Below are 23,366 nucleotides of genomic sequence, written 5' to 3' on the forward strand. Positions count from 1 at the left end.
ATCACATTGATCAGACCTTCTGCCTTAAGTGTCATCAGATTGATCAGGTCTTCAGCCTTAAGTGTCATCACATTGATCAGGTCTTCAGCCTTAAGTGCCATCACATTGATCATGTCTTCAGCCTTAAGTGTCATCACATTGATCAGGTCTTCAGCCTTAAGTGTCATCCTATTGATCAGACCTTCAACCTTAAGTGTCATCACACTGATCATGTCTTCAGCCTTAAGTGTCATCAGATTAATCAGGTCTTCAACCTTAAGTGCCATCACATTGATCAGACCTTCAACCTTAAGTGTCATCACATTGATCAGGTCTGCAGCCTTAAGTGTCATCACATTGATCAGGTCTTCAACCTTAAGTGTCATCACATTGATCAGACCTTCAACCTTAAGTGTCATCACATTGATCAGACCTTCAACCTTAAGTGTCATCACATTGATCAGGTCTTCAGCCTTAAGTGTCATCACATTGATCAGGTCTTCAGCCTTAAGTGTCATCACATTGATCAGGTCTTCAGCCTTAAGTGTCATCACATTGATCAGGTCTTCAGCCTTAAGTGTCATCACACTGATCAGACCTTCAACCTTAAGTTTCATCACATTGATCAAGTCTTCAGCCTTAAGTGTCATCACATTGATCAGGTCTTCAGCCTTAAGTGTCATCACATTGATCAGACCTTCAGCCTTAAGTGTATCACATTGATCAGATCTTCAACCTTAAGTGTCATCACATTGATCAGGTCTTCAGCCTTAAGTGTCATCAGGTCTTCAGCCTTAAGTGCCATCCCATTGATCAGGTCTTCAGCCTTAAGTGTCATCACATTGATCAGGTCTTCAGCCTTAAGTGCCATCAGACCTTCAACCTTAAGTGTCATCAGGTCTTCAGCCTTAAGTGCCATCACATTGATCAGACCTTCAGCCTTAAGTGTCATCACATTGATCAGGTCTTCAGCCTTAAGTGTCATCAGGTCTTCAGCCTTAAGTGCCATCACATTGATCAGACCTTCAGCCTTAAGTGTCATCACATTGATCAGGTCTTCAGCCTTAAGTGTCATCACATTGATCAGGTCTTCAGCCTTAAGTGCCATCACATTGATCAGGTCTTCAGCCTTAAGTGTCATCACATTGATCAGACCTTCAGCCTTAAGTGCCATCACATTGATCAGACCTTCAGCCTTAAGTGTCATCACATTGATCAGACCTTCAGCCTTAAGTGTCATCAGGTCTTCAGCCTTAAGTGTCATCACATTGATCAGGTCTTCAGCCTTAAGTGTCATCACATTGATCAGGTCTTCAGCCTTAAGTGTCATCACATTGATCAGACCTTCAGCCTTAAGTGTCATCACATTGATCAGGTCTTCAGCCTTAAGTGTCATCACATTGATCAGACCTTCAGCCTTAAGTGTCATCACATTGATCAGACCTTCAGCCTTAAGTGTCATCAGGTCTTCAGCCTTAAGTGCCATCACATTGATCAGACCTTCAGCCTTAAGTGCCATCACATTGATCAGGTCTTCAGCCTTAAGTGTCATCACATTGATCAGACCTTCAGCCTTAAGTGCCATCACATTGATCAGACCTTCAGCCTTAAGTGTCATCACATTGATCAGGTCTTCAGCCTTAAGTGTCATCACATTGATCAGGTCTTCAGCCTTAAGTGTCATCACATTGATCAGACCTTCAGCCTTAAGTGGCTGTAACAATCAGTCGATCAGTTGATGTAGTGAAAAGTTCAGAAACATTAGAACAGATGATTGATGCATACTGTGAAGTGGCAGTGGTTCTTTCAGTCGTCTTTATAGTCCGACGTGATTCTGAAGCTCACCTTTTGTGTTTTCAGCACAATGCCCAGTGTGGCTTGTATCTCATCAGTAGCTGATGACGCTTGTGTGCTGGTTTTTGTTTGTCTGTTTTTTTGTTTTTTGTTTTGCTCTGAATGTGAATCTGTGAAAATTAATTTATCATATAGTATATCAGCCAACACTTCCCAACAAAAACACCACACAATATGATAGATGAATCAGCTTTTACATTGTGTTGTGTTTCGGATGCAATAGTCAACTGTTATGTCAGGTGATATTTTTGACTGTAACAGTTTTTTTCAAAATGTTTATATATATATATATATTTTTTTTTTTTAATGATTATTATTCAAGCAAAGGTTTACAGATGTAAACATAAAGCTTAAATAGTTTGTTGAGGATTCTCGTTTTGCATGATGGTCAGTTGATGATGATTAGACCATGTGATATTTCAGACACATTTATTCCTGAACTCCAGCTGCCAGCCATTGATGAGGATGGTATTGAAGTCACTCTCATGTTGCTGGTGTTGATGGGATGATTTTAAGTTTTGCTATGTCGTCTAAACATGCCATGAAACTGGTGTTGGGGATTCTGTTTATGCTGCCTTGCCACTTCCAACACTGTCACGCTGACAGAAAATCACTGTCAACACTGTTTCGGCAATTCTTTTTTTATTTTTTAGTTTGTGTTATCATGACATCCAAACCATTCCTTACCTAGCATGGCACAGCTTTCTGATGGATGGGTTTAAAAAAAAATTTTTTTGGTTTGTGGGGTCTTTAAGTTACTTGTGGTCACTTTCCCAGCAGGGGTATGGATGAAGAGAGAGAGAGAATTCAACTGAATTGAATTGAATACACTGTACTCTCTCGGGGTAATAGGGTAAGCAAAACAAGGCTTTTTTTTCATCCAGCCCTCGAAGGGGAAACAGTAACATATAAAAAAGGGAGAATCATTATATCAGTACAGCATGCACATTATAATCATGGATACATTACTGGTAATGTGACATTTACAACACTACATAGAGAGGAATAAGAGGAGAGAGATGTAAGCACATTATAATCATGGATACATTACTGGTAATGTGACATTTACAACACTACATAGAGAGGAATAAGAGGAGAGAGATGTCAGCACATTATAATCATGGATACATTACTGGTCATGTGACATTTACAACACGACATAGAGAGGAATAAGAGGAGAGAGATGTCAGCACATTATAATCATGGATACATTACTGGTCATGTGACATTTACAACACGACATAGAGAGGAATAAGAGGAGAGAGATGTCAGCACATTATAATCATGGATACATTAATGGTAATGTGACATTTACAACATGACATAGAGAGGAATAAGAGGAGAGAGATGTACGTGGACAGAAGAGACAGAGAGAGAGAACTGAGCTGGTGGTTGACATCCTTCATTTACTTGTAACGCTTTCCACCCTTTGAAACAGAGATGATAATGATGATCTAACCGGACGCACACGTAACTTTCACTCTCCTCTGTCATGCACACTAAAAGATTGACACTTACACACAGTTGATCACACATGCTCACATGCTTGTTCACACACTTGCACACACACATGCGTATGCGCTTTCTCTTGTCTCACATACACATGCACACGCACGCACGCACACACACACACACACACGCACGCACGCACACATGCACGCATACACACACACACACAGCCATACATTCACCAAACACACACACATACACGTACACACACATGAGACAGTTGTGATGAATGTCCAAAAACAGAGATTGTAAGAATGCAGCAAGCCTCAACAGTACTTGATTCATGTCTCTTCCTTGTCTTCTTTTTGTCTTTCTTTTCTCTCTTTGTCTCTTTGTTATGCTTTAATTTGTCAGTGCACGTCTCTCAGTGGTATGGGTTTGATCCTTAAAAACGGCATGGTCTGCTCTGTTTGATTTTGTTAATGCACATCACCAAGATATTCACATGAACATTGTGTTTGTGCTGAGGGATATTCGTCACTATATTGTGACGTCAGATATCATTGACGATAATGATAATAATGACAATAATGATAATGATGATGATAATAAAATGATGAAAGTGATGATGATGATAATGTGCATTTAAACAGTGCTTACTCTGCGGCTCTAAGCGCATTTAACAAAAAATGTTGTATAGTTAAGACAGAAATTTTAAAGAGTTAATAGACAAACTCTCTAAAAATGCTGTTTCTAAAAAACAGTGTGACATCACTCACAGCACCAGCCCACCTCTCTCCCTTCAACCCCATTCCCCCATGCAGTGTTATCTATTGTCACATCAGATACAAATGACACAGCCAGCCAAGGCATTAATATGGATGATGTGTTGTTCTTCTGAGAAATATGAACTACTGCTTTGTTACATTTGGTATCAGTGATGGCAGCTTATTAAGGCATTAAAAAGAGTGATGTGCAATTGTGCTGAAGAATATGTTCTGCCCTAGGATCATACCACACATCAGTAACACACCCAGCCAAGGCTTTGACATGAATGTGTATTTGTTATTTGGAGAATATGATCCATTTAATTTTTACATCATATATCAATATATCATGTACACACCTAGCCAAAGCATTAACATGGAGGTTGTGTGTGCTTTTGTTTTTGTTTTCTGATGAATACAATCAATTGATACATCCAATAACAGTAATGCAGCCAGCCAAGGCATTGATGTAAATGATGTGTTGTTCTTCAGAGAAATATGAATGGCTGATTTGTTAAATTTGGTGTAGTGATGGCAGCTTCACTTCATTAACAAGAGCGATGTGTTGTTGTTCTCTCTCCCCCTCACAGCCAAACAGGTGAAGGACAGTGAGCGGTTTGACCGTGCCCAGTGGAAGAGCATGGTGCAGACCATGACGGAGTCCACCAAGTTTGTGGACATGCTGCACAACGTCTCCTGGGAGGACGGCCTGCCCACTGACGTGCTGCAAGGTGAGCTGTCATGGGCACTCGTTCAGTCTTGTTGGTTGGGGTTCTGGCTGTCGCGAAACATGTATGTTTTCCATTTTGTTGTTGTATAGCAGATACTGCACATGAGCCATGAAGGCTGTTGGTTTACCCACCTGTCACAAAATATTTAATTGGTTTAGTTGCGATTGTTGCAAAAAGGACTTAGTTGTGATTGCTGTGAAAAGAACTTAAGCATTCAGGGAATAGGCATCTCGATGTGGAATTAATGGACAGCAGTGCAGTGTGTTGGGTGTTCCTGGTGTTAGGGCTGTGAAATGGTTGTCTGTCATGGCTGTTTATATCTCATATTTTTTATGAACTGAAGGATACAGGACAGGTACTCAGCAGAGTTGAGACACATGCACTTGCTTTCACACACTCATGTAAATGCTCTCTTCGTCACACACACACACACACACACACACTCACTCACTCACTTCATTAAACTGCTTGTGTTTTTCCAGCTGTGGAGAGCTACCTGGCTGTGAGCAAAGAAGGACAACTAGGTGTCACAGGGGAGGGAAGCATGCTGGAAAATGCTTCAGGTATGTCAGACCAAATCACAAATGAAAGATTTAGTTATCTGTACACTGTGGTGATTTATGTACATTTTATGTGTTGCGTGTTTATTGTGAAAACACATGTTCTGTTTACTCAGTGGGAAAATAAATGATTGTCTGAATTTCATTTGATTTTGCTTTGCAATTTGCTGTTTTGAAATATGTCTGTTTTGGGTCTCTCTGTCTTTTCCTGGCATAAAGGATATTTTTGTTTCCTGATGATCAGATGATTTGAAATTGGTTAGGATGGATGGATGATTTATTGTCATTGGTGTGCTGAATGCATTGTTTTCCCCTTTTTGTGATATCATTTTACTACCATTTCTTTTTCTTTCTTTTTTTTTCTGTCTGTCTTGTCTATTATGTATAACATGTCATAAGTCCTTCATTTATTCATACAGATTTATCACTGCCCCCCCTCACCCCACATTTGATTTGATTTCTGATTCCTGCTTGTAACCTTGATGTAGTATTCATCCCAGTATTCCTTGTGACCCTGGTATGCTTGTTAATAAAGACATTCTGCACTTTTCTGTTCTATTCTGTTTTGTTTTATTCTATTTTATTCTGACAAATTGCAGAAAAACAGTTATTCTTTGTGACCCCGGTATGCTTGTTAATAAAGACATGTTCTATTCTATTCTGTTTTGTTTTATTCTATTTTATTCTGGCAAACTGCAGAAAAACAGTTCATGGCCATCAAGCGGTCGGCCTCCCCTCAGGGTCGAAACAGTGGCATCACCATCTCAGCGGCCAAGTACTCCAGTGAGGATTGTGCCACCCTGGTGCAGTACACCATCGCCATCGTGGAGTACACGCGGCGCTGCGGGCCCCTCAAGGCCTCCATTGAGAGGATGCACGAGCTGGAGCGAGAGATCGAGGAGAACGAACGACTGCAGAAACAGGCTGAGGCCGAAGTGAGTGGGCTTGCCTCTTTAGTGTGTGTGTGTGTGTGTGTGTGTGTGTGTGTGCGTGCGTACACAATTTCCCTTTTTCCTGTTATCTCCCCAAATCCAGCAGACGTAAGCTGGAGTGTGTGGGTTTTGGCCCCATGTGTATGTGTGTGTGTGCACATCAGTGTATAATCTCCCTTTCTCTTGTTACCCCCCCCCCCCCACCCCCCAAAAAAGCCAGCAGATGTAAGCTAGAGTGTGTGGTTGTGGCCTCACGTGTATGTGTGTGTATGTACATGTCAGCCTATAATCTCCCTTTCACTTGTTACCCCCCAAAGCTGGGTCGCGTCGGTTGTGGCCTGTGTGTGTGTGTGTGTGTGTGTGTGTGTGTGTGTGTGTGTGTGTGAGTTCACCCCCAAAAGCCAGATGTAAGCTGGAGTGTGTGGGTTGTGGCCTGTGTGTGTTTGTGGGGGTGAACACATCATTCTATAATCTCCTTGTCTCTTGTCACCCCAAGAAGCCTGAATATGTAAGCTGAAGTGTGTGCTAGTTGTGGAGTGAAATGTTGACCGACATAGCGTCAGCTGTTGTGGCAGAATCAGGCTTGGGCTTCTGACCCAGTGTTCACCAGTGATCAGGGTTCGAGGCCCCGTTTAGGAGCATGGCATTGTGTGTCCTCGGGGAAGACGTTTTACTCCGATTTTTCTCACTCCGCCCAGGTATGAATGGGTACCCGACTTCAGTCAGGGGTAGGTTCATGACAGAAGGAGAGGATTTGGCCCTGTCTTTCTATGCCAAGCCCAAGTCATGTTTGATATGAAATCACTGCCTTGATGGCCAGATTTACAATACCAGTGCTATCAAACCAGATTCTTTCCTTCGCCATCCGAAGTTAACTCCCAACACCTGGTTTACAGTACCAGTGCTCTGTCACTTCTGTCGTTGAATGGTTTACACAGCCACAGAGCAGTGTTTGTCTTGACAGTGTCACACAGTGATCAGTGAGGTTGACGACACCTATGTCTGTGCAAACTGTAAACATCAGTGGTAATGATGTGGCTTTTTGTCTGTGCTCACTGTGCCAAGTGGCAAGACACATATCAGAGTGGCTTTTGGACAATATAGTTTGAAAAAAGACAGAAAAAAAGACTGGAATCTGGTGATTTTTTTTTGGCAAGTAGCGTACATACCTGCCATACCATTTACTGCTTTGTGGTGTTGTTTCTGTATCCTTGTTTTATGAACTATGAGGTTGTGTATGGTGTGTGGCACTTATCTCACTAACCGGTGGAGAGTGCACAACCTGAACCAAGCAGGTGCTTGTGTACCGACAGGTTTGCACTGGTGTGTATGCTTTGCACTGTGCCTGTATTGTGTATATATGTGGTTCCTGTGTGCAAGAGTGACTTGATTCTGAAGATATTTTCCCCCTCTGAAGATGTTTTCCCCTCTGAAGATGTTTTCCCCCTCTGAAGATGTTATTCCCCTCAAATGCCAGTTTTTCTTGGCAGTCTCTGTGTCTCTGTTTGTCCATATGTTTGTCTTGTTTTTCTGCAAGCCTTCTTTATTTTTTTTTTCTATTTTATTTCATTATTTAGGCAACAAAGGTGTGAGTTTTTCAGAGAAATGTTGAGAGGTTGTAGTCAGAATTCATAGAAAGCTTTGCAATGTGTGTGTGTGTGTGAGAGAGAGAGAGAGAGAGAGAGAGAGGCCATGTTCACGCCTTTTAATGAATATTCATGCTTTATCCAGGCAGCTGTGTGTGTATGTGTGTGAGAGAGAGAGAGAGAGAGAGGCCATGTTCACGCCTTTTAATGAATATTCATGCTCAATCCAGGCAAGGCTGAGGAAGGCCAAGGTAAACAGTAGTGCTCTGAGTCTTTTTTCAGCTCCATTTTCCTTTTTTATTATTTCATTTCTCTCTCTCTCTCTCTCTCTCATTTTGTTATTTTGTTTTCACCCCCTCATTCATTTCGAAAGTTGGGTTAATCTTAAGATGTCATTTTAGTGCATGTACTATGTGAGGTGGTGATTTTGGGACTACGGGGAACTGTGTGATTGAAAATACACTACAAGTTTTCCTTCCTGTACCTGTTTTTGTTGTTGTTGTTCTTTGTCAGTTGTGTTGTCAACTCAAAACATTATAGGAAAAACAAAACAACAACAACAACAAGAACAGTGATGTGGAATAAACATTAATAAGGATGTTTTAAAAACTCGCTTTGCTTTAATGCCAGTTTACATTGTGTGATTTTAGATCGTTTAAAAAAAAAAAGAAAAAAAAAGAAAAAAAGAGAAAAAGTCAAAGAGCATCTTGGTGCCTTGTAAGCTGCGAATTTATTAGAAAAGTTTGAAGCAAATGTCCAGCTGGACTGTAAAATTTGGTAATGTTCAAAGTTTGCTGCTGTTTTAAATGTGAACTAAAATTGTATTTGTTTGAATGGAGAACTTTTCTTCATGCCTGAAATGAACTTTTGAATTCTTCAGTGTATCATCTTCTTTCTGTCACCGTCATCAGTCTTGAAGTTGATAAAGAAGAAAAAAGTCACCAGTATTCTAATCCCAAGATTACTATCCTCTCATGAAAAAAAACAAGTTGAATTTCATGGTCATCTGTAGTAGTTACAGCTGAGCTGTTAGTTGTAATTTTTTTTATTTGACTTGTGGAATTTTCTCCATATTGTCTTCACATTCATTGATGTATCTTTTTTCTTCTTCTTTTTTTTTTTAGGTCTACTTTTATTTTTTACTTAATTTTCATTTCTTTCAGTATTTGTTCATTAGAAGTTTGACTGAGATTTCTCATGACCATGTGTGTGTGTGTGTGAGAGAGAGAGAGAGAGAGAGAGAGAGAGAGAGAGAGAGAGAGAGAGAGAGAGAGAGAGAGAGAGAGAGAGAGAGAGAGAGATGTTAGTCAGTGTGTGTCTGTGCGTATGTGTATGTGTGTACACATTTGTAAATGGTTGTTTGCATGTATGTGTGTGTGTGCTTGTGTGTATGTGAGGGTGTGTTTATACATACATGTGTTTACACTCTCTCCTGCTGTTTCCTGTATGTTGATAGAGATGGACTGTTCTGACAATGTAGCAACTGTATTGTTGCATGTGCTCCTGTTTCATTCTGTCTTTTGTGTTCTACCTTTGTCTTTATTTTGATTTTTAAGTTTTCAACTTTTGTTTCCTCCAGTTCTTGAATCTCCATTTTTTGTTTCTTTAATATGCACATTTCCTCAATTTTGTTTTTGTATTATTAAATGAGCTCCTTCTTTGTAGTATCTGTAGTAACTGTTCCATGCATTTGTTCATTTAACCAACCAGCCAGTCAGTCTCAATCGAAAAGAAAACCTTCATCTCTTTGGTAATTTTTTTTTTTTTTTTTTTTAAAGACTTTAAAAAACACCACTACCAGCATTGCCAGAGGGGACAGATTTTTCAGAAAGAATGTTGATGGGCACAACAGCCGAATGTTTAAAGCATCGGACTGTCAGTCTGATTTTTCAGAAAGAATGTTGATGGGCACAACAGCCGAATGTTTAAAGCATTGGACTGTCATTCTGATTTTTCAGAAAGAATGTTGATGGGCACAACAGCCGAATGTTTAAAGCATGGGACTGTCAGTCTGATTTTTCAGAAAGAATGTTGATGGGCACAACAGCCGAATGTTTAAAGCATGCGACTGTCAGTCTGGTTTTTCAGAAAGAATGTTGATGAGCACAACAGCTGAATGTTTAAAGCATCGGACTGTCAGTCTGATTTTTCAGAAAGAATGTTGATGGGCACAACAGCCGAATGTTTAAAGCATGCGACTGTCAGTCTGATTTTTCAGAAAGAATGTTGATGGGCACAACAGCCGAATGTTTAAAGCATCGGACTGTCAGTCTGAGGGCCCTGGATTTGAATCTGGGTCAAGTTGCCCCCCACCTCCCCTCCCCTCTGTAAATGGAGTATGACTGCCTACATGGCAGGAGTGAAAAACTGTCACACACATAAAGCATACTCATGTATGCTCATGAACATGGGAGTCGCAGTCTGTGAATGAAGAAGAAGAAAGAATGACAGACAGCAAAAAGGAGAAAAGACCGAAAACGGTTACAGAGGGAAAACAAGACAAATATATGTGTAGGTGAATAAATATGTGTAAGATTACATGGGAATGCATGGGAAGACATGAAGGTTTTGGGTTCTAGATATGCCAGTGAGATCTGTTATCGTCAAACAAAGCTTGCAAACAAAAAAGCAACAAAATAAATAAAACCCAGAGCCAAAATCTGGCAAACTCTCAGAAGCAAAGGTCAATTTGCTAGGAAAAATCACAAGAGTTATGTGCTGTTTTAAAACAAAACAGTTACTTAACACATACTTTGCTACAAGCATTACATTTCACGGTCTCACTCATGTATTCAGTAGCTGCTAGAAATTCACATCCATATTAATGTTGAGCTCAGAATAGTAAATCTTTCGGCTGTGCACTTTGTCAGTCTCTGGATTGAACACTCCAGAAACATATAGGCTTTGTCATCTTTACTAAGGAACCTAAGCGCTGTCCTGAGTATATATATGTATACACGCACCTAACAAAACATGTATATTTATATGTATGCACCTAACGTAACGGCAGAGATGGTGTGTGTCCATGAACGTCAGCCATGTATCAATGCCATATTATCTGACACTTCTTGTTAGCCTTGTATCAATGCCATATTATCTGACACTTCTTGTTTTAGTTGGATATTTGCTTGCATGTATGTAAATATCAAATGTATAATGCTTTAAAAAAAAATTCAATGTAGACAACAATAATCACTCTAAACCATTTAAATTCATTGTGTACTAGCCTGTATCTCACAAAAAGGTGACTGACCCATGTGCATGTCACGTTTTTACTTACAGCGTCGCGGCTTGAACGTGAAGAAGGTAGCTGCACATGCATGCCTTGTATTATAGCCATTTTTAATTTGTCGGGGTTTTGTTTTAATCACTTGTCACTTGGATCACTGTGTGTTGTTCTACACTTTGGTGCCAACACTAGACTGAAGCATGTGGGGTTGGTTTTCAGTCTTTCTCTCTCTCTCTTCCATGACATTACGTTCTTTTATTCGTTTTTTTCTTTGTGTGTGTGTGTGTGTGTTTGTTTGCTTCCTTTCTTTGTTTTAGTTTGTTTGCTTGTCTGTCTGTTGGTCCATTTATTTCTCCATATTTGGATGGACTATTTCCAGTTCAGATCATTCAGCGATACTACTGAAACAGTAACCTGATGTCAAAGGTTACCAGAATCTGTAGGACAAGATGCACACGATCATCTTCACTGTATTTTTTTGTCAAACGCATTTTGAACTTGGTGGAGGCACACTGTTCAGTTGTTTTTTGTTGTTGTTTTTTTAAACTGTAAGAAGCAAACATATTTGTAAAAACAATAACCACAAAACCCCCAAACAAACATGGAAATAATTCACAACATCTGATTTATAATTTTAAAATATGTAGAAGACAAGCATTATATCTAATTCAGAAAAAAGCATTTTTTTTTTTTTTTAGAAAGATGCTTTATTATATTTCCTTTGACATATCTAGAGTAACCAAGGTTTCAGTCGTCAACGTTAGTTCACAATCACATGTTAATGTTACTGCTGTCGGGTGGTTTGTTGCACCTGTGCTTGTAAGACTTGACCTGTACCTAACGAGTCATAGAAATACTTGGCCTTGATGGAAGCCCTCTGAAGATGTTGTCAGCTCGTGGGTGGTGTTAGGTCTGTGTGGGTTCATCTCACTGCTTTTGCCATCCGTTGTATGATATGTGGCGGTACCTGGTCACTGTCACAGGATGTTAGAACCCTAGAGAAGAACACTTCGTGTGTGTGCCTTCCTTTTTTTTGGTGTTTATATAATGCATATATGTAATTTTTTGAAATTCATTCATTTATCATTTATTTATTTCTGTATGTAATCATTTATTCAATTTTATGTATTTATTTATTTATTCATTTATTTATTTATTTGTTTATTGTTTGTTTGTTGTTTGATTGTTTGTTTAGAAAAGAAAATCATGTATGTACAGCTTTTGGGGGGTTGGTTGTTTAGTTATCAGTTTATTTGCCTGTTTGTTCATTTGTGTTTTCGCATCAGTCTTGTTCCATCATTTCATGTTATTTTCATTATTTCATTGCTGAGGCTATATGGTGTTTGTTTTTTTCTGGAGTCCATGTTGTAGTTTTGCCTTATTTGTGGGGGCTTCACATTGGTGACTTGTTTTCTGTCTGTCATCCTATAATATCGTAATACTTTGTCTGAAAGACACCCAGCACTTTTTTTTTTGTTTTTTTTTGTTTTTGTTTTTGTTCTTGGGTTGGGGGTGGGAGGGACACAGCTTCCAATAACTTTCAGACAGTTTGAAAAGAATCAGATAATTATGGTTAAATTTTTGAAAAGAAAGAATATGATTACAATTCTTTTTTTTTTTTTTTTTGTAGTCTTTATCTGTTTTGGAGAAAGATCTGATGAGCAAGAGATTGTCACAACAGCAGTTGTTACAATGTTCACCATTCACGGGGGTTATAGTTCAGTTTGTTAGCAGCAACTTCCCCGAGAGAATGGAGAATTGACTTCCTGCATGGCGCTGGGTATAAACAGCCATACATTTAAAAACCCAGCTCGTGTATTCGAGTGACTGTGAGAGTCACAGCCCGTGAATGAAGAAGGAGAAGAAGAAGGCAGTCGCCTGTTTTCCTGTAATGTCTAGATCAGAGTGAAAGAGAAGTGAAAGAAGGGAGGAAATCAGTGAAGGATGAACAAAACACATTACCGACAGCGGTAAACACAGAAAGGTTTTGTAATTCTGTAAAACCAACAGGAGTGTGTGTCAGTGTGTGTGTGTGTGTGTGTGAAAGAGAGAGAGAGAGTGAGAGAGAGAGAGAGAGAGAGAGAGAGAGAGAGAGAGAGAGAGTGTGTGTGTGTGTAGTGCATGTGTATGAGTGAGGGGGTCTGTGTGTGAAGTGAAAATAATGAATATTTTTCAGAGCTTTTAAGCACACAACCACAGGATTTTCCACACACCCAGAGTGTGAAATGAAATCACATGTAGATGCTATTTTCATACAAAATTGTTGGGGTTTTTTTTATGTGTGACACAATGTTTGAAACTGCACACATGAGTTTTGATGACTGAAAGCACCACTACATATATCTGCACTGATTACCTCACCTGCATTGTCCACACTGGAATTCCCTGTATGGTGGCCAGTTGTTGGCATTTTATTGTTTATTTATTTATTTATCAATTTATCAACACACACACACACACACACACACACACACACACACACACACACACACACATGTATATATATATACTCATTTATTGATTTATTCACTTTTTTGGTGTGTAAGGCTTGAGGTTGAAGACAATAAGGTCTGAAATTAGAAGAAAGATCTTTATGAGTTCTTTTTATTTTCTTGATGTGTTTTTAAAGTGTTGTTTTTGTGATCTCTACAATAATTCTTAAAAATTTTTTTTTTCTTAAAGGGTGTCTTTCTGTTGTGAAATGGTGTAGGGGATGGGTTGGTTGTGTTACTGACAGGGTAGTGGTGCTGTGAATTAAGGGTGTTGGCTTTACTTTACTAGTTTTATGGAATGTGGTTTCATTAATATATTGGGGGAAAGCTTGTCTGTTTCTCTCTCTCTCTCTCTCTCTCTCTCTCTCTCTCTCTCTCTCTCTCTCTCTCTCTCCTTGCCTCTTTCTCTTTCTCTGTCTTTCCCAATAGATTGTTTCTCTCCCTTGCTCAGTATATTTCCATTGTGGAAGTTAAATTGTTTCCTTCTTCTAGCTGTCTGTAGAATGCTCCCTTCCCTAATTATATAATCCTTTGGTCTGTCCCAGTTTCTCCCCTTTCTTCAGTACTCATGAGTCTGTAGTTATTTCGTATGGGTTAGATATCAGTAATTAGATGTTTTGATTGATCTTCATAGGTGAATGATTGTGCAGTATGTATATTGTGTGAGTGTGAGTGTATGTGTGACTGTCTGTCTGTCTGTCTGTCTGTCTGTCTGCCAGCCTCTCTCATTCTTTTCCAGCATAGGTTTGAATTTGTTGTGGCTGGTTCTTGGGGGAGTGTGATTTTTGTTTGTTTGTTGTCTTCTTAATTGTTATTGATCAAAACTCTTATTATGTTTTCAAAACTCTTATTATGATTAGGTTTTTAGTCCATTGATTTGATTTTCAGTCAGCATTATCTTGAAGCTGAATTCATGCAGATTGCAGCTTTTCTATTTTGCTGTGTTTCTATGAACCATACTTCTTGCTGTGTTTTTCTGTCCATTTCTCTATCTGATAGTCTGCCTGTCTGTCCCTCGCTCTCACCTCTCCTTCCCACTGTCTGTTGTTGTTTTTTATATATTATTTTGAAAATACAAAGCCATGCAAAATCTTTCTCATTGAACAATTAACATGGTGACGGAGGAAACCAACTGTCCACAAATAACATCGAAATTTGTTTTAATAACAGTTCTGAGCAAAAAGAAAATAATTAAAAAAGGGATATTGATATACGTTGGATATAATTTGAGACAGGGAGAGAGAGATGGATACAGATGATTTATTCATTAGGTCATAGCCCAGATGAAGAGGGTGTGGGGACAGGGGGGGTGGGGGTTGGGGGTGGGGAGACGTTATATACACATGTGGACCATTTTTGGTATTTACAGCATCTCTAAAAAGCATTTTTCTAAAGTCGCTTTGATAAGAGATGGTAGAGAATGATACATAGGTTAACTGTTTCAGGTAGTTGTTACACTGAGAAAACCTTTAAAAATCACTTTGATAAGAGAAGGCATAGCTCAGTGCTAAACCACTCCTTAACCATTTATTGCATTTCAAAAATGCCCTTAAAAAAAAACCAAAAATCATTTTGATAAGAGGTGGTAGAGAATGATATACAGTTAACCATTTTTTTTAAATAGTTTTTATATTAAAAAGAAAAAAAACTTTTAGAAATTCAGTTCAACAAATGATGGTCATGATCAACACACAGGTTAAATATGTCTGAAAGTTATTACATTTCAGAAAGTTTTTTTTAAGATTCACTTTGGGTTAAAGATGGTAGATGTTAAACATTTCTGTTGTTTATTACATTTAGGAAAAATAGCTTATTTTCAATTTGCTTTGATAAGAGATGGTAGAGAACAGTGCTAAACCACTCCATAAACATTTCTGTTAGTTTGGTAGTTAATATAAAGCCTTCTTGAAATTCATTTTGGTAAGAATTAAGAGAGAATGATGCCATGCCTGTACAAAAAAAATGATAAAAGTACAGAGCTAAAGCTCGCCTCAACCATTTCTGTTAGTTTAATAGTTATTACTTAAAAAAAAGAAAAAAAAAAGAAAGAAAAAATCTTTTCCAAACTTCACTTTGATAAGAAATGGCAAGAGAATGATGCTGTGCCTTGCTGAGAGATGGCCAAAAACAATGCTGTACCTTGATGAGAGATGGTCAAAAACAATGCTGTACCTTGATGAGAGATGGTCAAAAACAATAATGTACCTTGATGAGAGATGGACAATGCTGTACCTTGATGAGAGATGGTTGAGAACAATGCTGTGGCTTGATAAGAGATGATAGAGAATGATGTTGTACCTTGATAAGAAATGGCAAGAGAATGATGGTGCACCTTGAGAAGAGATAATAGAGAATGATGCTGTACCTTGATAAGAAATGGCAGATAATGGTGCTCTGCCTTGATAAGAAATGGCAAGAGAACAATGCTATACCTTGATAAGAAATGGCAAGAGAATAATGCCGTACCTTGAAAAGAAATAGCAAGAGAATGATGCTCTACCTTAATAAGAAATGGCAAGAGAACCATGCTGTACCTTGATAAGAAATGGAAGAGAATGATGTACCTTGATAAGAAATGGCAGAGAACGATGTTGTACCTTGATAAGAAATGGCAGAGAATGATGCTGTACCTTGATAAGAAATGGCAAGAGAATAGTGCTATACTTTGATAAGAGATGATAAGAAATGGTAAGAGAATGGTGCTGTACCTTGATAAGAGATAATATAAAATGATGGTGTACCTTGATAAGAGATGGTTGAGAATGGTGCTGTACCTTGATAAGAAATGACAAGAGAACGATGGTGTACCTTGATAAGAGATGGTCAAGAATAATGCTGTACCTTGAGAAGAGATAATAGAGAATGATGCTGTACCTTGAGAAGAGATGATAGAGAATGATGGTGTACCTTGAGAAGAGATGATAGAGAATGATGCTGTACCTTGAGAAGAGATGATAGAGAATGATGGTGTACCTTGAGAAGAGATGATAGAGAATGATGCTGTACCTTGAGAAGAGATGATAGAGAATGATGCTGTACCTTGAGAAGAGATGATAGAGAACAATGCTGTACCTTGAGAAGAGATGATAGAGAATGATGCTGTACCTTGAGAAGAGATGATAGAGAATGATGCTGTACCTTGAGAAGAGATGGTAGAGAATGATGCTGTACCTTGAGAAGAGATGATAGAGAATGATGCTGTACCTTGAGAAGAGATGATAGAGAATGATGCTTCACCCTGATATGAAATGATACAGAACGATACTAAACCACACACCCCCCTTCCCTCCCTTTACTACCACCCTCCTGCAGCCGAAAGAGGAGGAGGAGAAGAAGGAAGAGGAGCCAGAGGAGGAGCTGAGTGAGGCGGACCTGCCCAGGCTGCAGGAGGAGGTGAACAGCCTGCAGGTGCAGTTTGACCAGGCCGTGGTGGAAAAGCATTCCCTCCACATGGAGCTGCAGTCCATGAACGAGCGACTCAAGGCCGCCTCCGAGATGGTGGAGAGGTGAGTTGGGGGAGTGTCTCTTGTGTTTTGTGCTTCTTTTTATTTTGTTCTTGTTTGTTTTTGTTTTTTTTAATTTGATTTGATTAAAATTTGATTTTTTTTTTTTTTTCATTTCACTTTAATCTATTTTATTTTGTTTTATTTTATTTTTGTTTATTAATTTTCTCTTTCTTCTTCTTCTTCTTCTTCTTTTCTGACACTTTGAAAATGAAACTGAAACTTCATGCTAAGGGGTCTTCTGTTCTTGTGGCTTTTTTTGTTTGTTTGTTTGTTTTGGTTGCTTAGTTTTGGAAATGACTTGTTTTTATCTGGTGACATGTGTAAAAGATGCCTGTGTGTAATGTTTCAGTGCTCCCAGAGGGGGGTGGGGGTGGGGGGGGGGACATAAAATAAATGGTGGGTGGGGAAGTGGTGGCGGGTAGTGTCAAGAGGTGGTGGTGTGGGAGAGGAAGGTAGTAGTGGGGGTGGGTAGTGGTGGAGGAGGGGAGGGGGTAGTGGTGTTGGGGGCAAGTGGTGGGGAGCTAGTGGTGGGGGTCAGGGGGTAGTGGTGGTGGTGGTGGTGGGGGAATGGTGGGGATGTAGTGGTAGGGGGGTAGTGGTGGTGGAGGGTGGGGGTGGGGGGAGGAGGTTAGTGGTGGTGGTGGTGGAAATTGTGCAGGGTGTAGTGGTGGGGGAGGGGATGTGTAGAAATGCAGATGAGGCAAAGAGACAAAAGATTTTTTGTTTTTTCAGTTCAACAAAGGCCATTCACTTGACTCAACATTATCTGTCAGTGGTGGTGTCCTAGGGGGAGGTAACACGGCTGTTCGCTGCCTACAGAAACCGAGCCATTTAGTTTTCACAGAACTTAGTTGCTGAGGCAGCAGAGTACTAAAATTAGCCAGTACCTTTGCACTGGTTGCCGCGCGCACGCAGTGCGGGTTGGTTCCAGACATCTGGTCAGTGGCAGAGTACAGCGCTTCCATGCTTACAGCAGGACGTTCGTTGTATTTTTTCACTGACATCTGATTATATTACCCGTTTTTGCGGAAAACGAGCTTCTGTGGTGATTATACCTTGATGCATTCAAGTACCTGGATGTGTAAACTTTGTGAGCAGGTGATCAAATATTTCGAGTTTCAACACTGTGTTGGAATCCAGGGCTCAACACTCAATGCCTGTGTTGAAAGTGACGCTCTATGGCATGTGTGAAAAGTGAAAAAATCCTCACGTGGTGACTATGTTTGCAAGTGATTTGTGACTGAAGGACACAACGTTTAATGTGCTAAGTTCTGCAGATTTATATTTGGTGTCTCATCTCTTTGTAGTCAAAATTTGATTTTCGAGTTATAATATTATCCTGCACATAAAGAGGTATAAATTCTGTTAACTTTAGCGAAAATCAAAGCGCGCGCCATTTTGTAGAGGTCAAGGTTCGGCTTGCGTGGCGCCCTGCGCGTGGTGTGAATCGTAGGTGGTGCCAGCCACAGTAAGGGCGATTCAGCACGCAAGCATACGTTGCCATCCGCAGAACGCGGTTTGTTCATATGTGACCTATTTCCACATTGCTTAACTGAAGCATTATTTAAGTTCCAATTCTCTCACAAATAGTTTATTTTGTACTAACTGTAGTTAACGTGCGTTACTTAATTCTGTGTAACCACTCTCCCTCTTCCTCTCTCCTCTCACTCGATCTCTCTCTCTCTCTCTCTCGTGTGTGTGTGTGTGTGTGTGTGTGCAGCATGGCATCACTTCAACACACAGAAAGTAGCCACATGCTCAGACTGAACTCCTTATGCAGAATATGTGTCAGCAGAACAAGACAAATTAAAAGTAAACAGCCTGTGTATCTTTGCAAAACGTATGCATCAGAATTGCAACAGTTGTACGGACTTGCAATTTCTGAGGAAACAAATGGGAAATTGTACTCTGATACATTGTGTAGCAAATGTTATTGGCGTTTGAAGAATATACAAAAAACTGCAGTTCCATCACAAGGTGTTCTACACACAGTAAAAGAGCAGATTGAAAGCACACACAGTGTATGGACACAGTTTGACCCCACAATTGGAGAAGCTGATTGTTCTGTATGTCATGCCTTTCTGGAGAGGTCCAAACCATTCAAACGTGTTAAAAAATCCCAGAAACTGACATCTACAAATCGGAACTTTCCAGTCAGTTCTAGAGAGGTGTATGTGGCTGATGGTAGTACCAGTAACACAGTTGAGCTTTTTGACAACACTGACACTGTTGTAGATAAGGCTTGTGCCAACACCATGACTGCAGCACATGAAAATGTCTGCAATAGCAGTCTCACTGCTGTCACTGTAAATGACAAAGTTGTTAACAGCAATGTCACTGACACAGATGAAAGTGTTTGTCACACAGATTTCAGTTTTGCCAGTGACAAAGCTTGTGAAAGCAGCATTTCCACAGCAAACAAAAATATTAATGACAGCACAGTCAGTGACACAGTTTGTGATAACAGTAGTATCAGCAGCAGCAGTGAGACTGAGAATGTCACTGATGTCAGTGAGAACATCTGTAATGGCAGCATAAATGAACGATTATGTGACAGCAGTGTCACTGAATCAAACTCACAGTTTGAGCCAGAAGTGTCTTCGACACCTCATGTGAAACCTGCAGTAAGGAGGTGTCTTCGTGAATATCTAGATGATCGTAGCCTACAGAAGAGTGCCAGTGGTAGCAGTGAAATTGGCATAAGTGACACAGATAAGTCTAAGGACATGGTGAATGGAAAGCAAACAGAACAGGCAACTAAACTGCATTCAAATGCAACAGTGAAAGACAGGTCATCTCAGACTGACAACACGAAACAAGTACGTCCATTTGAACAGGTGCAAAGATCACTGGAACTGACAGATATTGAAAAAAAATATATGACCCTCTTCATTCGCAAAACAATGGCAGAGTCAAGTGATAAACAGACTGTGGTTTGTAAAACAGGGGGTCAGCCACTCGTGCTAAAAAAAAATCACCATACCTAGAAAACCTTCAGCCATTGCCAGTATTCCAACAAGGAAAAAAAGAATGAATCAGCTGAATAGTATTCGGAAAGAAACTTCGGGTTCTTCAGAGGCTGACTTGATAAAGCAGCAAAGCACAGGGCTGCGATTCACGAAGAAAAGGAAACGGACAGAAATATTGGAAGTTGCTGGGTGTGGGAAGGGACACATTGATTCCACGCAGGCAGTGAAACTCAGAACGACATTATCACTGAGCTGGACAAAACTGAGGATGCTAAAGAAGCAGACTAGAAAATTAGGGATAACATTTGAAACTGAACAAAAAGAGAGAGAATTTCAACAGAAGCTATTGTGTGGAGAAATCCACGTCAGCCAACTTAGACTAATATTTAATGATCAGTTGACAAACAGAGACATAGTGAAGGCAAGATATGTTGCACGTGTGGCAGACTTACCAAAGTTTGTCTCCAATCTGCTGAACCAATATGAAGAAATGAACAAGCTGACATGGCACAATCACACCATTCCTCAAGATGAAATTTGGATAAAGATTGGAGGAGATCATGGAGGTGGCAGCTTCAAACTAGTTCTGTCTGTTGGAAATGTTGAACACCCAAATGCTAAAGAAAATTGCTTCCTGATTTGCATTGTAGAAGCCAAAGACAGCAATGAGAACATCAGAAGAGTTTTAGATCCATTCCGAGAGCAGATCAGGCGCACTGACTCGATGGACTGGAAAGGGAAAAAAGTGAAATTGTTTCTTTTTGGAGACTACGATTTTCTGACGAAAATGTATGGTTTGTCAGGAGCACAGAGTTGCCATCCTTGTCTCTGGTGTGAAGCCACAAAAACAGAATTTCAGATCAGTCCTGAACACCGGACGGCAGTCCCACTTAGAACTCTGAAAAGCATAAGAAGAGACCATGCCAGGTTCAGAGAATCAGGTGGAAGGAAAGAAGATGCAAAGAATTTCAGAAATGTTGTTCTTCCCAATGTCTGGGACATGAAGGTGAATCGTGTGGCTCCACCCTACCTTCACATCCTTTTAGGAATTGTGAAAAAGCACAATGACCTTTTGGAAGATGAGTGCTATGACCTGGATAAAAGGGTAGCATGTGCTCTAGCTAAAGAGGAAAATCCATCACTGAAAGGCACAAGTGTAGGATTCAGAAAAGCTGTCAGGCAGGTGAAGCGCCTCTGTGACAGACAGAAAACAAAGACCCCTTCCTTGAGAGGCCTTCAACCTTTCAGGAAACATGAGGGACCAGTTGTAGACAGAATAGAGCAGGTGCTGAACAAATACAACATTGGCAGACAGGCCTACTTCAGTGGTACATTTGTTGGCAATCACTGCAATAAATATTTGCAACCAATGGTATTCACTGATATTTGTGAGAGTATAGAAAGGAGAGCATATGAACTGACTGATGATCATGAAGTTCACCAAGTTGCCACTGCAATCAGAAGGAAATAACTCATGCTGAATCAGCACTTTTCCATGGTGCATCAACTTGTATCATCAAAAAAGCCGATCTGCAGAAATGAACTTGGTGAGATTGAAGAGGCCATCAAAACATACATGAGTGTGTTCAGGTCATACTTCAGTCATTGCGCAATTATCACACCAAAACAGCACATTCTTGAAGAGCATTGTGTGGAGTGGATAAGGAAGTGGGGGTTTGGATTAGCCTTACATGGAGAGCAGGGAGGAGAAGGAATGCATGCCACTGTCAATATGCTGAAGCGCAATTCATGGGCCATAAAAAAACATAATGAGAGACTTACAAAAGTGATGAAAGATCAGTGGACCCTGGCATCCCCCAAACTGTATGACACAGTCCAAAAGAAGAGAAGATAGAAAGAGTGATTGGATAGATTGTCATCAACTGAAAATAATCACTTGACTTTCTTAGTCCACTTAGGAATGTGTCAAGGCAAGGCAAAATGATATTTATTCAGCGCAACAAAGTAAGGTTAATCACCTGTTTTTCCATCTGGCCCCCAGAAAAATAGAAGACAAGGTATTAAAGAAAGAAAGAAAAGCATAGCATGACTACCTAACATTACAAGCAATACAGTGTGTGTGTGTGTGTGTGTGTGTGTGTGTGTGTGTGTGTGTCTCAATATATATTGAAAAAGTAACATTGAGTTCGCAATCAGTCTGATTTATTCTCATAACTCGTCTTCATATCAGTTTGTTTTTCTGTTTGAAATTGTACATACTGCATGTGTGTGTGGGTGGGTGGGTGGGTGGAAAAAGTATCCTCGAGTCAATAGTTGTCCTATCTGCATTCTTGACCATGCACCTGTGGAGTATCATGTCAACATATATAGTGATCAGTGTGCCGGATGTGGCAGCAGTTGTCTGTTGATTGTTGGAAACAGAAGACATTCATTTCACCATTGGTGAGTACAAGCATGTGTGTATTATATTAGAAGCATGTTGCAGGCAGATCATGTGTGTGTGTGTGTGTGTGTGTGTGTGTGCGTGTGCGTGTGTGTGAATGCATTTTGGTCTGATTATCAATAATGCATGTTACATGCATAACATATTAGAAGCATGTTGCAGGCAGATCATGTGTGTGTGTGTGTGTGTGTGTGTGTGTGTGTGTGTGTGTGTGTGTGTGAATGCATTTTGGTCTGATTATCAATAATGCATGTTACATGCATAACATATTAGAAGCATGTTGCAGGCTGATCATGTGTGTGTGTGTGTGTGTGTGTGTGTGTGTTGTGGTTTTTCCACCCTCACACAATCTGACACTGCTCGCCTCTCTATCCCAGCCTATCCATTTTCTTTTTTTTTCATGTTATCATAATTTTTGTTATTCTTTCCATTTGACATTATGTAAAAGTGTGTGTGTGGGGGGGGGGGGGGGGGGGGGTGTAAACGTATTTTTGTTTGTTTATCAATAATGCATGTTGCATGCACAACATATTAGAAGCATGTTGCAGGCAGACCATGTGTGTGTGTGTGTGTGTGTGTGTGTGTGTGTGTGTGTGTGTGTGTGTGTGTGTGTGTGTTTGTCACAGTGTGTATGTGTGTGTGTGTGTGTGTGTCACAGTGTGTGCTGTGGTGTTTCCACCCTCACACAGTCTGACACTGCTCCTCTCTCTCTCTCCATCCATCTCCTTTCTTTTTTCATTGTCTTGAGATTTTGTTTGTTATTCTGCCCATTTGCCATTATGTGAAAGAGAGAGAGAGAGAGAGAGAGTGTGTGTGTGTGTGTGTGCGCACGCGCGCAACGCGTGCCTGTTTATGGTGTTTGTGTGTGTGAGAGAGAGAGAGAGGGAGGGAGGGAGAGAGAGAGAGGG

General features: G+C 40.1%; 1 protein-coding gene across 1 annotated transcript in view; it reads left to right on the forward strand.

Annotated features, from left to right (window-relative positions):
- Positions 1-23,366, forward strand: part of LOC143298129 (uncharacterized) — a 212,710-nt gene that overhangs the window by 144,013 nt on the left and 45,331 nt on the right. The window contains exons 76-80 of the mRNA XM_076610849.1: positions 4,640-4,780; positions 5,263-5,343; positions 6,040-6,275; positions 8,089-8,109; positions 16,892-17,085. Coding sequence (XP_076466964.1) covers positions 4,640-4,780; positions 5,263-5,343; positions 6,040-6,275; positions 8,089-8,109; positions 16,892-17,085 — 673 coding nt within the window. The remainder of the gene's footprint in view (positions 1-4,639; positions 4,781-5,262; positions 5,344-6,039; positions 6,276-8,088; positions 8,110-16,891; positions 17,086-23,366) is intronic.

This window comes from Babylonia areolata, chromosome 23 (genome assembly GCF_041734735.1).
Source record: "Babylonia areolata isolate BAREFJ2019XMU chromosome 23, ASM4173473v1, whole genome shotgun sequence".
Taxonomy (NCBI): Eukaryota; Metazoa; Mollusca; class Gastropoda; order Neogastropoda; family Buccinidae; genus Babylonia; species Babylonia areolata.